The sequence below is a fragment of the Cryptotermes secundus genome, unplaced genomic scaffold (assembly GCF_002891405.2).
Source record: "Cryptotermes secundus unplaced genomic scaffold, Csec_1.0 scaffold497, whole genome shotgun sequence".
NCBI classification, from domain to species: Eukaryota; Metazoa; Arthropoda; class Insecta; order Blattodea; family Kalotermitidae; genus Cryptotermes; species Cryptotermes secundus.
Window position 1 is genome coordinate 233,614 of NW_019730587.1, and position 17,320 is coordinate 250,933.

A 17,320-nucleotide genomic window follows, 5' to 3' on the forward strand; every position below is an offset into this window, starting at 1 on the left:
AAATTTTTCCCCACATTACTTACAGCTGATCAGAAGCAGCAGCACATCCACGTCTGTGAGGAACTTTGTCAGATCGCCTCCAATGATGCAACCTTCTTGTTCAGGGTTATCACTTGTGACGAGAGCTGGATTTACGGTTATGACCCTGAGACAAAACAACATCCTCCCAATGGAAAAGTTCAAACTCACCAAGACCAAAAAAGGGCAAGACAGGTGAAGAGCAAAGTCAAGAGCATATGTATCATTTTCTTTGAAATCAAGGGGATTGTTCACAAATAATCCACCCTGGCAGGCCAAACAGTCAATTTTGCATACTGCTGTGATGTTTTATGGTGACTTCATGATAATATGTGAAGACATCACCGTGAACTTGGGTGACAAAAGAACTTGCTGTTGCAACACAGCAACACACTGTCTCACACTTCCTTTTTCACCATGGAATTTTTGTTCAAAAACAACACAACTGTTATCCCCTACCCACCCTACTCACCTGACTTGGCTGCCTGCTACTTTTTTCTGTTTCCCCAACTGAAGATAAAACTGAAAGGCTGCCATTTTGACACCATTGAGGTGATCAAGGGAGAATTACAGGCAGTGCTAAACACCCTCACAGAACACAACTTCCAGGATGCATTTAAAAATGGCAGAAGTACTGGGAATGGTGCATACATGCAGAAGTGGACTACTTGAAGGTTGATGGTGGCCAGTAGGCCCAAAGTTAGTAGTTCTTGACCAGATGGCAGCACCAGTCCCACAAATTATGGATACCACCTCGGAGAAGTCAAAGTGGCCTCCATAGTCTAGGGCTAACGTTCCCACCTCATGACTCAAGGTATGCAGGTTCAAACCCGGCAGAGGTCGTGGAATTTTTAAGGGCGGAAAAATTCAGGGAACAAGTCCTCCAGGAGGGACTTTAAGTCGTGGGTCCCATGTCGTAGATTTACGGCACATAAAAGATCCTCATGTCTCTAGGAGACCTCTGAGCAAAATTAGGCAAAAAGTTTCCCGCCCAAGTAGTTTCCAATGCTTCCGGTAGATGGGGGAAGTATCAGGTACCAGTGCCAGCCTTGCTGGCTGAATGAGGCTGATAGCAAGCACCAGTACCGGCAGGGTATGGCAACTGGTAGAATATCAATGGGGGAAGTACAATAACAGACTATTAGTCGCAGTGCATGGGGAAACCCACCCCCTCCAATAATAATAATAATAAATAATAATAAAACATAATCATATTCACACTTCCTATTTTATGGCAAGACATGCAAGAGCACAAGATTGGGACTATTATTCAGGGGGTCAATCTGTTTACTTCCCTGGCTACAGAGCTAAGGAATGCTATGTCATTTAAGCTACCTTCTATTGACTGGGGAAGGGAAATTTCATTTTATATGTATTTCCCCAGTTTTAGTGGTCCATGGCACACTACAGGGGGGTCCAAAGAAATGTACTCAATCTTTGAAAGTCAATATCCTTGTGTGGTAGTGTAGTGTAATGTTTTCTCAACAGATGGCGAAGGTCACTTGAGTGTCATGCCGAGTGCGCCCTGCGAGCAGAAGACAGCTGCAAGAATGGAAGAAAGGTTGTTCTTTGAGCAACGCAAGGCTGTATTGAAGTGGTACTGGAAGTACGAAAACATTAAAGAGGTACGACAATGGCAGAATGAGTTTGGAACTCAGCCACCAACATGTCGAACAATTGCCTGTATTCGGGATAAATTTGAAGCCGATGGTACTGTTCATGATGTGCATAAACAAAGATCGTCGCGTGGTTTGATGGGTCTTTTCTTCTTTGAAGGTACCTTAAATGGTCAGGTGTATCTCAATATGCTTCAGACATCGATTTTCCCTGCCATTTGAGAGCTGTTTGGAGATGAGAGATTTCACCTACAACAGGATGGTGCTCCACCTCACTGCCATTGAGATGTCAGGGCGTACTTGGATGACATTCTGCCTGGACTATGGATAGGTCGAAGAGGTGCTATTGAGTACCCACCACAGTCTCCAGACCTAACACCTCTCAACATCTACCTATGGGGAACCTTGAAGGATGAAGTTTATCGACAAAAGCCAGCTACACTGAACATGCTACGGGAAACCATCAAAGCGTCATGTGCAGCCATCACACTGGACACACTGACAGCCATAGTTCGCTCGGCAGTTCAGCGGCATCGACGCTGTTTAGCCGCTGATGGTGGTCACTTCGAACACATACAATGACTCTCTCTCTCTCTCCACGCAGGAATTGTAACTACATGTCATTTTGTTCAAAAGATATTGACTATCAAAGAGTGAGTACATTTTTTGGACCCCTCTGTATTTGCCATACTGGATCATTCATCACTGCTCATGATTCTCCAAATGTTTATTAGAATGATTAATTCATTACATTTTCCTTGACATTATCATTGCTAAGTTGTAATTATTATACACAGTATTTTGGGGTTGGTTGTACTCCTTTTTGTGTTTTCTATTTATTATTTTTTATATTTATGTTTAGGCACACTCTTGAAAGGTCTTTGTTTTTAATTATTATTTTGTTATTTATTAGATATGTTTGTTACTTTAGACTTTCATTTTTCTTTGGTCAGTTTGCCTGGAGTTTGAGTTCCTTGTCACTATGCTGCAGTAGTCAGGTGGGATGATAACCAAATTGTGCATCTATCTTGTTCTCAGAACTTGCATCTGAATGAATGAATAAATAAATAAATAAGGGGTAGGCCTTGACCGATCCTCGCACTGTGACCATTGTGATCTGTTGTGCATCCCACTCTGTTTCAACCCCTCAACAATCCTACACTTCAAACAGAGAGTAATACAAGGGCAAATGGAAAAGGCTTTGCCCATACTTTCTTTCAGCCACAATAATACACATACAGGGAAATCAAAATACAGGCAGTGTTCTAAGCACCTTTGACTATTTTTCCACAGTCACCTAGTGACTGTGCAATAGTCAGTAAATATAATGTCAGCAAACTTGTCTGTGAAAAACACCAACCTCATTGTTAAGTTTGTTTATAAAGAGGTACAAATAGGGTGGCAGCACCCACTCCAAATCTTCTCACTTGCATTGCATGCACACAGTGCCATCTGTTGGCATTTGGATTAAACTTCTCCACAGTATTAAGGTAATGTATGCTGTCATGTCCACCCAGACAGTATATGCGATTATTACACACAGTGGTGCTGAAGTGACTTCGAGGTACGCTCATTGAGGTCATGTAATTCCATTCATTTGTCAGGGTGTTGTACCTAGAACATGAAAATGTGTGTTAACATCAGTGATTTGAAATGATTTTCAGAATTAAGAGAACGACAATATTCTTATTTGAATTTTTTGTTTATTCAATGATCCTGTCAGTAACTCACAATTATACAGCATCAAATGACTGGATAACGGTGAATAAGAAATTCGGGAAAAAAGTGGAAAGAAGAAATTCTGCCATATTTTGAGGTACTATCATGGAATTTTCCTGGAACGGCTGAGGAAACCCCTCCACCAGGATAGTCAGTTTCCTGCAGAAATACAAACTGGGCACCTTCTGAAAATGTTACATGTTTACCCATCTGTTGTCTCGCAACAGACGATGTAATCATGCCGCAATATTCTGGAACCTGAGGCCACCCCAGCCTCTTCATTACCATCACAGGGCTCTGAAAGTTGGAGACGGAGGCTCAGTGGGGCCCACCTCCCCCCATCCCTCATCATTATCACCAGGCAACAACTCTCTGGATTGAAGGCAAATAAAATATTACTTTCATGTAATTTTATTGCTTTTTACATGTTGATGTGCCCAGTATGTTACTCTACTTGTACTGTTTTTATGTATTCTATTTTTCATCTGAGTTTAGCCTCATTTACAAGTGACACAGCAAGCACCAATTTAGATAGGATACATTGTTGTCAGCTCTCCATTTCATCTCCGAATGCCACAAATTATGCAAATGCAGCCTTGACCATTCCGTAGTGGAACACTGGTCACAAATAATTATTCAACTGTCAATGTATCTGACCATCACATGTCTGTTGGTGAATGTTGTTTCATGATGGACAACAATGATGTCACCTTTGGCTAATGCTGTCGAGGCAGATGGGTGAGCACTCATACAGTGAATCATTAAACTGCAGCCAGACCCCGTATTCGCTATACATGAATTCTCCTACCCTGGGAGTTTTCAAGAATGTTATGCCCAGGATTGGAAAGAGACTACCATGCAGAATAAACATAGATATGAATAAACTTATCCCATGTACACTTAAACTCACCTTTCTACTGATTTCAGCCAAAATGTACCATCATATCCTCCCATGACATAGATAAATTTGCCCACTGCTGCACAACCAAATGAAGCTCTTGTTTCATGCATTGGTGCCATGGTGTACCAACGACTTCTTCCCTGATCATATTTTTCCATACATTTTAAATATGTATCTGTACTATCTCTTTCACCACCTGAATTAAATTTGCTTTCATCAGTGCTACACACCATAATATGATGAAAGATGTTTCTTATACGAATCAGATATGAAGCACACAAAATCATATGAAATGACTACTTCTTTTAATGCTGTTACATACTGCATTAAGCGCACTAAAAGTGATAATGAAGTCAGATAAATGTGTACAGGAAGTACATACATAATCATCACAGTTCAGTTTTTGGCCTGCGTTCCTTAGGGAATCCCTTTAGGCCGTGCCACAGCTCAAGCAGTTAGTTGCTGCCTTCCCATTGCAGTGGGCCGGGTTTGATCCTGGGTCTGGTCAAGTGGGATTTGTGGTGGACAAAGTGGCGCTGGGGCAGATTTTCTCCGAGTGCTGCGGTTTCCCCTGCCAATCTTCATTCCACCAATTTCTCCACAGTCACCCTCACCTATCATCTGGGGCTGGTACAATAGGCCACAAGTGGCCACAGTACAAGGGACTTAGTCCCACCCCACTAGCAATAAAAAAAATAGGGAATCCCCATGTATTTAATTCAGCATATTCATATTAAGACCTATCACAGCTCATCGCTTATACATATATATATATAATAATAATAATAAATCAATTCCTTATTATTTATGTGCTGAGCCAACTGCCGTAAGGCCAATTACAGGTACAGCACAGTGTAGATAAAAGCATAATCATAAAACCAGTGACATTATTAGATTCAGTCATTGCAGAAGTAAACTTCACCCACACTACCAGATGGAGTAAAAAAAACTTTTTTTTTTTTTTATAAATTCACTTAGTGGGAGGTGGAGTCCAATTGGGTCCACTCGGCACGGTGGCCACTGATTGGCCTATTGTAGCCTGCCCCAGGTGATTATGATGATGGAGAGTTTGGTGGAATGAAGATTGGCAGGGGAAACTGAAGTACTCAGAGAAAACCCACCACAGTGCCACTTTGTCCACCACAAATCCCACTTGACCAGACCCAGGATCGAACCTGAGCCGCCGCGGTGGGAAGCCAGCGACTAACCGCTTGAGCTATGGTGTGGCCCACCAGATGGAGTAACTGACTGATAAAAACTTTCTGGCCCAACAAAGTCAGATATGTATGCCAGTAATGGTATGAAAGTTGTATGTAAACATCTGCTATAGGTCAAAATGTGTGTGTGGATACGCAGCTTGTACAGGTCTGAAAGGGCAGAAATCTGGACAGTTGTACACATGAAGAAAGCAGTCTTCTGGGAGGTGGTGTTCTGTAGATATTGCGTTAACTGATGTTTCGGAGGAATGTATCACCTATACAGGGTAGAAGGAAAAAAAATCTGCAAGCGAAGAACCAGCTTGAGCAGGTGCTAATAGACTAATGTTGAGAATAAACCCAGCTATATAAGAGCATAAAGAGAAGGGAGAGGGGCTACATGGGAAATCAGAAGAGAGGAGAGGGGAAGGGTCTGGGGAGGTGGGCCAGCAGGTATAGAATATTGTGTCGGGGNGGAAAGGCAAGGTTAATGGAGGACATTAACCCTTAAGCTTTGGGGTTGCCATGCGAGTGAGGCATGGACTTGTGTGGCCTTGTGGATCTGGCGTCATGTCCTGGAGGTTTCTTTAGGGAACAGATGAGAGGCTTCCATGTCTGCCTGAGACAAAACCTGTTCATATTGTCAGGACTGAGTTCAATCTCAATGGCCTCCCTAATGATGCAATCCATATATTGGGTCTGGGTGGCGAGGATGGAGCTATACTGAAGTTGAATGTTGTGTTCAGCCACAGCTGACTTGTTCAGATGTTCAAGACGGATGTGCTGCTGATGCTCCTTCAACCTCGTGTCCATGGAATGGCCCGTCTGCCCGATACAGACCTTGCTGCGCTCGCATGGGATACTGTATACACCCAGTGTCCTTAGTTCCTGACTATCTTTGACTGGCCGGAGGAAACTAGGTAATTTCTTTGGAGGCAGGCCCACTGATTTGATGTACTGGGATAGCACTCTGCTGATTTGGTTGAATATAGTCCCGACATATGACAGGAAGGCGACTGAGTCTGGTTTATCATCGGGCCAACTGATGTTCAGACGACGGTTGAGAACTGTGGATTTGCTGGCTGTTGTAAGTGTTCTGCCTGAAAATGTCCCCGAGGAGCACCAACTCCGCATGCAGGCTGTCGTGATCGCATAGAGCTCTAGCCCTCTGCACCAATGTGGAAAGTACAGCGTGCTTATTTGATGGGTGGTGGTTAACGTCTGTTAATGCAATATCTACACAGCGCCACATCCCAGAAGACCGCTTTCTTCACAGTCACCACTGTGAAAACCCCAAATCTTACATAGTTGTACACATGTTATCAAAACTGCATTTCATCTTTTACTTGCCAGATCCTCCAATGGCATAAATTGCACCACCAACAGCCACAACGCCATGATGTCCTCTGCATGTATTCATTGAAGGTGCTACATGCCATTCATTTTGATGTTCCTCATAAACCTTAAGGGCGAAACAACAACGATATTTTACCAATAAATAACATGGGAGATGCATTTTAATGAGAATCTACAGAAATCTAAGCTTTAACCTTTATCATCCCAATGTAGGAAATTTTAATAGCATATTTTACTGACCAAAGCTACCCCATGAGCGCACACTACGGGTCATTCCACCGCTATTCTTCATATAAGCATTTATTTTGTAAGAAACTGTCAGACAGTGCTGACTCTAATCTTATGTGAGCCTGTGAGCCACAGTCTAAGCATCATCTCACTCCCACTGAAATATACATGAAAATATAAACATTACATCAAGTGAAACACAAAGTCCTCAGTTCATTGCTTAAGAATGACACAAAACATTTCAAGGGGAACTGACATGGCAGTAGCACTGCTGACATGTACTCATAGTTTCCAAGTACAAAAACGAATACAATTTTCATTATGCCTACAGTCAAGTCATTCATTATTCAACTGTGCTTGCGCATAACAAACTCCACACCAATATTTCTGTGCTGGTATGCTACACTTGTTTAGGTCAAGGTGGGAAGCACTGAATAAACAAGGCATCAAGAGGTATCTACTCCTTTACCACCACACCATCTGACTTGAGAACTCAGTGGAACAAGAGCTCAAGTCTGCTGTGCATTCTTCATGCTATTTTTACAATAGTTCTCCAACTGTGACTATACAGAGTGATTCACGAAGTTTTACCCCGGCTTATGGTACATTTTTCTGGGACTATTTCCTGCAAAATTTCCTTATAAACTTTTGGTCGATTTTCAATAGTTATGGAGTAACAATAGATTTTCGAAACGCATCATTGTGAATGCAGCTCTATGCTTCAGCATGGGCGACCATATGTTCCAGTCAGCTATGTCAGCAGATAAGGTAGACCGGTTTGAATGTTGCACATAGGTAGATAGGCAGAGTGGTTCATACACGTGCAATGCACTGTGTTGACGTGCAGGGAGAATTTTTGAAAATCTTATATAAATCCAGTTGTCTTCTAAAGCATTACAGTTTAAAGGAAACAGATTGATAGAAGGGTGTGATATGCAACCATTGGTATGTTTACAGAATGGGATGCTGAAAATAATGTAATTTTGTAACACAAAATCGATGAAAAATTAAGAAATTGAAAAGAAATATTTGGTTTTAGAAGGCTTGTTTTCTAAAACATTAACGATTTAAAAAGTGTTTGTATTGTATTTCTAATTTGTTTTGACTGAAATTCGAAGAAAAAAAGATTTTTCGCCAGTTTTCAAATTACTGTATCTCTTTAATTATGAATTGGATACCATTAGTATATTAACATTTTTTGTTCCAAATTACCTCAGGAATGCTCTCCCTTCGTGAATCACCCTGTATATGGGGATTGGATTGGTGACTCAATTTACTGACCACTTTAATATGACTCATAACTACAAGTAATTATAACACTATTGCTGAACTACACACTTCACGAATCACTATTGCACACAGATTAGTGTTTTCAGTCTGTTACAGTCTGCATTTGTCATTTCCTGGTAACAACTTTAACAGTGGAGATTATTCGGCTTCAGCATTCATTTTGTTGGTCGCTAGCTAATACTCCACGACTCTGAACTCTTGCTCCACATGACTAACTCCAAGGCCAGCAGCCATCTCACACCAACCTCGCAATCTTTTCTTCACAGACTGACTTCCAACTGACCACAGCTCAGCTGGTGTCCTTGTTATATAACCCCTTGGCCTGGGCCCCATAGAAAACGCCATTGCCAATAGTTATCTACTGTTGTGCCTGAACTGGTTGCCATGGGAACCTATTTGTTTTGTAGTTGCTACCTAGTAACAGGTCTACACACTACAATAGTGTGACGTGTCGAGCTATGCAGGACACCACTCCCCCCATGGCGGCGGTGACGTGCCAAGCGGAGCCGAAGTGAGCCGAGTCCCGGCACACTGGTCGCTATGCAACGCGGGTAAACAGTGGTTGCGAGAGACCACTCTCGACAGCGTTACCGGTAACACCGGTAACCACGGCGCCAGACAACAATGGTGCCTATTACATGGCTGTTTTTCATGCTGTCCGGAACGAGGCTCGATACGGAGCAGCGAAGACTATTCATAGTCAGTTCCAAGTTAGCCAGCAGTCAGTTCTGAGTTCTCAATCTAGCCAGCAGAGAGTAACTAGTTAGCCAGCAACCAGTCAGTTGTATTCTGGCATTTTCAGTCTAGTATTTGTGATACTGCAGATAGCAGTAATTGTGAATCTGTAAATTGTGTGATTGTAAGAGCGAATGTGGAATAAAATTCGCTATATCCACTAAGGCGTGAAGTTATTTGTTGCGTGACAATATTATAAAATTTACTCTGTTCTCTTACCAATATATGAACAGCCACAGCCTGCCAAAACAATGTGCAGGCATACTGGTATTGTTTTTACATGTGACTTGAATTCTCACTCTTTTAAATGAGAAAAATATGCACCAAGTCTTAGCCACTAAAAAGTTTGATACTGATAAGAAAATCAACCATATCCCATGCACAGAACAGGCAATTCTGCTTATTTCAGTCATAAATAGAATGTGGATGCTTTTTAGTCATCAGACAGCACATTACATTGCATCTCCAAATCTCTCATCTGCATAAACATACCCATACTCCATTCTCATATCCATTTCTGCCCCTGCCTCCCACCACATAAAGCTTGTGGTCTAGGAAAGCTGCTCCAGCACCCTCCACAGCCAGAGGCAGAGGTGCCAGGTCACACCACACATTGGACTGGATACTATAATACTCCACTACATCTAGAACTGTTGAAGAGTTTGTCCCACCTAAACAAAAAAATATTTTTTTTTTTCAAATACAAAAATTAGTGCAATGAATCACACATATTTTCTATATATTGTCATGTGTTGGGTATGTCATGTGACAAGTAACTTCACGCCATATTGGACATAGCGAATTTATTCCACTCGCTCTTACACTTATACAATTCACAATTTCCCAACTACTGCCATTGGCAGTATCACAATTACATCTCCTGCTGGAGTCACTGTCATTCACTCATAACTGGCTCAATCCTCACTCACTAATCACTCACTACTGCTGAACAGTGTTCGCTGCTCCTTATTTAGCCTAATGGAGGCATGACAGTGACTCCAGCATGAGATGTAATTGTGATACTGCCAATGGCAGTAGTTGGGAAATTGGGAATTGTATAAGTGTAAGAGTGAGTGGAATAAATTTGCTATATCCAATACGGCGTGAAGTTACTTGTCGCGTGACATACCCAACATGTGACAATTTGGTGTCAGAATTGTTTACAAACTGAAGCAAGCCTCAATTTAAGGGGAATTGTTGAATTCACAAGTACAACAAGTCAAATAATCAAAATGCTGGCAATATTAGATGCCAACCAGGCAAAGGCAGAGGCTGACAGAAAAACCGACACAGAAGAAAGGAAGGCCGAGAAGGAAGAAATGAAAGCTGGCCATAATGGAGGCCGACCGAGAGGAGAGGAGATTTGGCCAAGAAAAATTGAGAGAGAAAATCAAAACCGATAAGGAAGAAATGAAGGCCGCAATGCGATCTATGCGGTCAGAGTTGGATGAGACACTCCAACATAAAATCAAAGCAATCAAAGAAAGGACGAAAGCTATGCGAGAAAATATAGGTGCCAGCCACAAGGAGATGGTTGCCGAAACCAAACCAGAAAGAGACATGGAGATGATGACCTGCCGAGAAACGACGGAGGCGCATCTAGAAGAAGAAGAAGAAGAAGAAGAAGAAGAAGAAGAAGAAGAAGAAGAAGAAGAGATGATGGCCTGCCAAGAGATGGAGGTACAGTCTAGAAGAGCTGACCTCAGTGGACATGAAACCTGAAGCGGCAGAACGATGAGCGGTCCCCGTAGAAGACGCCACAGTGATGCCGGTCGGAGAACTGAAGAAGAAATGGTGTAGGGACCGAAAACTGGCCATGGAGTGCTGCCACCAGAAACCAAAGAATTTGATACAGGAAAAGTGTGAATCCCAGATAAGACTGGTCGCAACCCACCAGAGGGACTGAGATGAGAGGTTACCCCTCTTTCTCCTAGCTTGCAGGGCATCCACTCATGACACTATGGGCTTGACCCCTGCTAGCCTAGTGTTCGGACGAGAACTCCGAGTGCCTTGCGACCTGCTTTTTTGGGTGCCCCCAGACAAGGAACTACCCCCAACCGATTATGCAGCAGACTTGGTGGATCACCTACACGACATCCACAATACTGCCCGACAACACCTGAAACTCGTCAGTGACTGGATGAAAACTTGGTATGATAAACTGGCCAACTCCGCAGGTTACCACGAGGGCAACAGAGTCTGGCTCTATCGCCCAGCCCGCAGGAAAGGGAAATCGCCTAAACTACAAACATCATGGGAAGGTCCTTACAAAGTAGTAACCTGGATAAATGACATGGTATACAGAATCCAGAAGAACCCTAGATAGAGAATGTTCGTAGTACACCTGGACCGGCTCGAGACAAGCAACCATAAGAAGGCAGTAGATGTAGCAATTGAAAAAAGGGCAACGGGAAGAAAAAGGAAAGGGGATGTACCATTAGGCTGTTCGGGATGAACAACCTTTAGAAGGGAGCAGTGTGACTTGGATGGTGCAACAGGAAGTAGGGGTCATGTGAAATCTGCAGTCTTGTGAGTGATGTCACATACCCCACTCCTTCCATCAGTACGCAACGCTTGGTAAACACCCCCTCCCCTGCAGTGACGTAACGAAAGAGCAACTGTGTTAGGCAACCATTGCCGCGGTGACGCAAGAAAGGATGCCGTGGTTGCTATGCAGCAATAAACAACTCTCGACACCGTTGCCAGCAACACCTGTAAACACGGCGACTAGGCAACAAGGAAGCGAGGCGTTTTCCCGTTGTCTGGCTGAGGGTTTATAAGAGAACTACACTGCTTAAGGAGTCAGCTGAAATATAGCAGCTGCCGGAGACAGTTGAATTGTAGCAGTCACTGAGCTCAGTTGTAACAAGTGAATCGTGATAGTGTGAAGAGATTTGTGAGTAGGGTTTGCAAAGTGTGTAAACTTGTAACTGTCATACGTATTTGTAGCTACGATTTGTAGGTTGTTAATTAAACCAACTAACAATCTGAATGGCGTCTTCAGTGGCAAAACACTCTGCAATTTTACAAGCACATTGCCTTTGACAGCTCTTTATTGCAGACATAAATCTCTGTTGCAAATACAATAACCAGACCCCATACAATCCTATGCTGAGGCATAAGTTTTTCCTCATAAAAAATTCAATATATTACATTGGAAACAGCTCCAAATGAAAACGATAAATCTCACTGAAAACTGTGTTTTATGTCACATACAAATTGTACATTTATAAGGGTTAGTTTGTCAGCAATGTAAAGCTCATTCGTGCTTGATGCGAATTATACTTTATGCTGCACAAATACACACAAAAATGAAATCTGAAAATTTCTGTGAATCAACCACTGTTACAAACCTTTAGGGAATCACTTGATCTCATACACCCTATACTCCTACCAGAATAAGAACAGTACATTATAATGGAACCTAGATCCAAAATGTTCCATCTTCCCCTTTAAGATGAAGACAGGCAGACGTGTTATATAAACACTCATAGTTTGCAAATGGATCGAGCCTTTCAAGTGACAGAACATATACACAAATACACAGAGACTTTCTTTAACCACCCACAATTTGCTACACCTAAGTATAAAAAATCATACAAGAAGGCTTTGTATCCTCAGAAGAAATGAGATCTATATTAGCTTAGAATACACTCAGTATTTTACTCTAATATACATGCCCACCAATAACAAGCCTAGTCTAGTAAACATACTCACCAATAACGAATACTTCATAATCTCTGGCAGTTACTGCAGCATAAAAACGAGCATGATGCATAGTTGGAATGACCCGTGCCTCGTCACAAGGCTCGCCTTCATACACAGCTGTTGGTGCAATGCACTTCCAGCTTTCGTAACCTAAAGTAAAGCACTCCACATTGCCAAGAGCCATTCCAGATGATTCGCCACCAATAGCCAATATTACCTGTAAATAAATGTGTACTATGTGAGTGCACATACACATCATATGCAAGCTATTTGCTGCATGTTTGACATAATTCTTAGTTTCCTTGCATCTGTCAATTGGCTGAGTGATGACATATCTGTGTCTGAAAGGGAATTTATAAGAGGACATATTTCTCATTTAAAAGGTGAACTGACAGGGCATCATATCGTGCCTCAACCTATTCACTGTAGTGCACTGCAACAAAGCTTTGCAGCCAGTCCACGAACTTATTGACTGTGGTAGTAAAATGAAACTTTACACTGGACCATGCTGTAGTAATCCTAGGCCTACAATGAAGCTTCATAGTGGGCCATACTGCAGCAGTCACATACAAATTATGAAACTGAAAGTTGAAACAATCAAATTATCTCCATGATGCTTCTTTGACCTTTAGTTTCAGTCTTAGGCACTAAGTCTTATAAAGTTACTCTTACCTTGTTAACACACGAGCTATAAATTACTGTATATACAGTCATCCAGAAAATAGATTTTAGATTCTGACTGTCATATTGAGTATGACTAACTGTATACAATATGTATATACCACAAGCACTTCACTGCATTTTAAAATTCCTGTATCAAACATCTGCCAATTCTGTAAACATTTAACTAATATTACAAAAGTACTTTGGCATTAATTAAAATAGCAATCAAATATGGTCTTAAAATACTCTTTGGTTCAAGTTCATTAAGAGCTAACCACTGCTGACAGCTAGGATTGAAACTGTCAGCTACTCGTAATTAGACCCCAGAAACTTTTAACTGTTAACTGGATATTTTCACTGCCATTAAATTCTATGAATTGTGATGTTTTCCAGCTTTGATGAATCAGAACATCATACAAGGGCACCTGAGGTTTTAGGTAAAGGCATAAGACACATCTCAGTGATTCTGACTTTCTTTCACTTGGCTGGATATTGGAGGACACTGTGGTGCACCAGTATGCAAAGCAAACATGGCAATAAAGAAAATTTCCTACTGTTTCCAGGTCATGTATGAAGTCCTCAGAGAGAAACATGTTCCAGTGCCACTTCATCCAATACAAATCCTCAGTCACACAGAACTGAACCTGAGACTCTGAGTCCAACCACCTGACATGACAATCTTGATGAGAAAATAAAATGGAGGAATTGTCATAAAATAATAATCTGAAGAAACTGTACCTCTTGCTCCATGCTGTATCTCCCTCTAAAACGTGACTTCTTATGATAGAGTTCCCAAAGTGACTTCATGTCTTGTTTCTCATATCTCTCTTCTAAAATTAGATTTACAGTTTTGTTTATTTGTGACACAAACTCTGTATCAGCTAAGAGGGGATCTTGTTTAAAACTGTATAATACATCCACTGGCACTTCTTCAAGATTTATTTTTGAAACCAAGGGTTTCAAATACCGAAATCTTTCTGAACAATCATGTTTCCACCACCGCACTACTCCCTAAAACAAAAGACAAGACATTTTGTAATTCCATATACCTTTGATGCAGCTTGGTATACAAAAACAGGGTACATTTACCACAGCTACTGTTGGATTTACATGGCTGATTACTATATTAGGAGCATACAGTAACTTCCAGGACTTAATCTTCTTACATGAGTTTTCAATAAGAAATATGCTGCTGAATTTGCTCGGTGTTCAAACCTGTGTCCTCCAATCAATTAATTTAGTTGCTCAAAGATATGGAAACTGATCCCAGTTAAGTACAGTCTCAAGGTTGACTGCTGAAGCACTGCACAACCTATTTTCTCAAAAACTTTCATTGCTTCCTGGGCTGTATGTGACCAGACACTGATCTACCTTCTTCTGGTCATCAAATATTTTCCTGGCTATTCGATTAAAAAAATCTGAAACTGTCTATGCTTGATTATAAACATACATCATACGCCACAAACATCAGCATTATTTTCATAGAGGGAAACTTTTTATTTCTTACTGAAAGTGGTGTTCCATTTATTCAACCAACATAACAAATGGACCACTTGAATATCTCTGATTCTGGTCAGTTGTTCAGAAATGCCCCCAAGATGGGCGAGATGTCTCAATGCAAGCTTTTCCTCCAAAAGCCAACTCTTGACATTCTTGTCATTGGGGGAGGGGGGGGGTAACATCTGAAAGGGTGACAAACACTGGCCCACCTAAGCCAAGGTGTGAGGTATCATTCTGAGGGCGGCATGGCACTGGGGTGGAAATTTGCCAGTGTCATTAATGGTCCCCTTGGGGCACCAGGCAGCATTCTATTGTACATGTATTTATGCCTTCCACCCATATCGTGTGGTAGCCATGGTAGTGGGGTCATACCATCTCTCGTGGAGCTGGGGTGGGGGGTGGGGGGCAGTCTTATCAGCTTATGTCAGCGTGAGTACTACCACTTTGGAATGTAGTGTCTTGGAGTGTGGTCACGTGTATAGCACATTCTGTTGCTTATTAGTTGCTCCGTAGGCAATGTTTTCAGCTCAGGGAGTAGCTCTGAATGTCACCACAGCAAGCGTACAGCTTCACATGCTCCAGAACAGTGTTTATCCTTCTGCGCGGCTAAAGTTACGAGGCACTACCTACATTACAAATTATGTGAGTTTTACTGTACCTTCAAAAGTTGGCCTTCATGACAGACATTGAGAAACTGTGAACTGAGAACTTTTATGAGAGTCTCTGGTGGCACATGAAGAAACTCCTCCTCCTCCATAACAGACTTGAAGTTCTGAAGTATGTAACGAAATGCTTTGTGTGCTGTGTCATTATAATTGCGTAAACTGGCATGCACATATACTGACAAGCAATTACTTGTGTTCAATGCTGACAATAAGTAAAGTGAACATGCCGCTTGTATGGCCGACACTTGCAAAATGTCTGCTATTTCCATCACCAAATACACATTTTCTTCTGTCACCTATAATTAAGATACAAACATTTTCTCTGAGCAATGATATAAAATATTAACATGTTGAAGCTGGTACCGTTCACATACCCCTTTCTCTTGTCCTGGAGTGTTTCAAGGTGCACAGAAAAAAATCATAATTTTGTCACTTCTGGTATATAAATTGTGAAATTTTTGCACAAGCAAGGAAAATGTTACACTGACATGCAGGATAAAAAATCAAAGGTAGTTATGTTCAAATACAGAGCAGTATCAAAGACGTAAATATTCTGAGATAAAGTCTGACTGTATATTAATGTGGCACACTTTATGATTTCAAAGATTTATAACAGCACTCATATTACTAATGGAAATGTTTGTGGTATCACCATACAGACTTCACATGACATTTGAAATTATTAGTCAATTAACAGCATAACACCAAAACATTTTACACAGTCACTCACTGTGTTATTTCACATTCTCTTAAACAATATTTTATGCTTTTTTATTAATACTGGTTCTGTCGCCACAGTTTGAGTATAAACTTTATCTATTATTTTAAAACAGGTTTCAACTCTTTATAGTAAGCACAACAGACCACTGTAGGTCGCGGTGCAAGGGCCAAGAAGGCCTGCCCCTTACACATTCAACTCTTTATAGCAATCATCAGGTAAAATATTTTTAATGTTGTATTTTAACGTCCTGTTGCACTGATTCGTATCCATAACGTGTATATATTAACCGTCTTTTGGTGCATACAATTTCATTTGTCGCTTCACACTACATGTTTTGGCATCATTCTGCCATCCTCAGGTGTATTAACCTTTAAGTGACGGCCCTTTAAATTCTGGTAATGGCATCGGGACAGATTTGATTTAAATACCCGCAATTTTAAAGCAATAAAAACTGTAATCATTTCCTAACATTGCTGTGATTTCTACAATTTTTGTGATAAATGAACCAAATAAATGCTGTTTTTTTTTCTAGAAAGAATATAGAATCAGATATTGTAATTTACAGACTTTATAAAATGTGCAAAAATTTTTAGACTGATTCCAAGTATAAAATTCCCAAATTTGTCGTCTGTCTACAAGAATTCATACAGTTCTTGGAACTAAGAATGCTGTATGTTGATGTGGCAACACAGCGGATGGTTATGTAGACATGTTTAGTCTTGCATGTCTCGAAGCTTATACACGTACCTTCTTTCGGTATGCAGAGATGTGGGCGTGTTGTATCGCTTCGTGTATAAGAACGGTGATTGTTTATACACAACAAGTTCTCTGTTCTGACCCTGCTCGGTTAGTTTGAACTCTCAAGGCTACCGTCTTTATGCCACAGCCAAACAGTGTCATAACTTTCAAAGCTAGTATTCAGTGAAGTTGTCAGCCCACACCATGGCGATGTCTCGTTTGGAAGACGCTGACATATTTCAACTCATAAACGACTCCGAATCAGA

The 17,320-nt window shown here is 41.3% G+C and overlaps 1 protein-coding gene across 3 annotated transcripts in view; it reads right to left on the reverse strand.

The window, feature by feature from the left end:
• Positions 1 to 2,239: 2,239 nt before the first annotated feature.
• Positions 2,240 to 17,320, reverse strand: part of LOC111866367 (kelch-like protein diablo) — a 27,017-nt gene continuing 11,936 nt past the window's right edge. Inside the window, exons 1-8 of one of the 3 annotated variants that reach the window (XM_023855251.1) lie at positions 17,064 to 17,164; positions 15,589 to 15,891; positions 14,169 to 14,441; positions 12,777 to 12,984; positions 9,552 to 9,730; positions 6,801 to 6,912; positions 4,264 to 4,450; positions 2,240 to 3,248 (exon numbers count right to left, since the gene is read on the reverse strand). In XM_023855251.1, the coding sequence (XP_023711019.1) occupies positions 3,002 to 3,248; positions 4,264 to 4,450; positions 6,801 to 6,912; positions 9,552 to 9,730; positions 12,777 to 12,984; positions 14,169 to 14,441; positions 15,589 to 15,864 (1,482 nt within the window). In that variant the 5' untranslated portion in view covers positions 15,865 to 15,891; positions 17,064 to 17,164 and the 3' untranslated portion in view covers positions 2,240 to 3,001. Of the gene's footprint in view, positions 3,249 to 4,263; positions 4,451 to 6,800; positions 6,913 to 9,551; positions 9,731 to 12,776; positions 12,985 to 14,168; positions 14,442 to 15,588; positions 15,892 to 17,063; positions 17,165 to 17,320 lie in introns of those variants that run through there. The other 2 variants (XM_023855250.2, XM_033752224.1) reach the window with 2 other exon arrangements.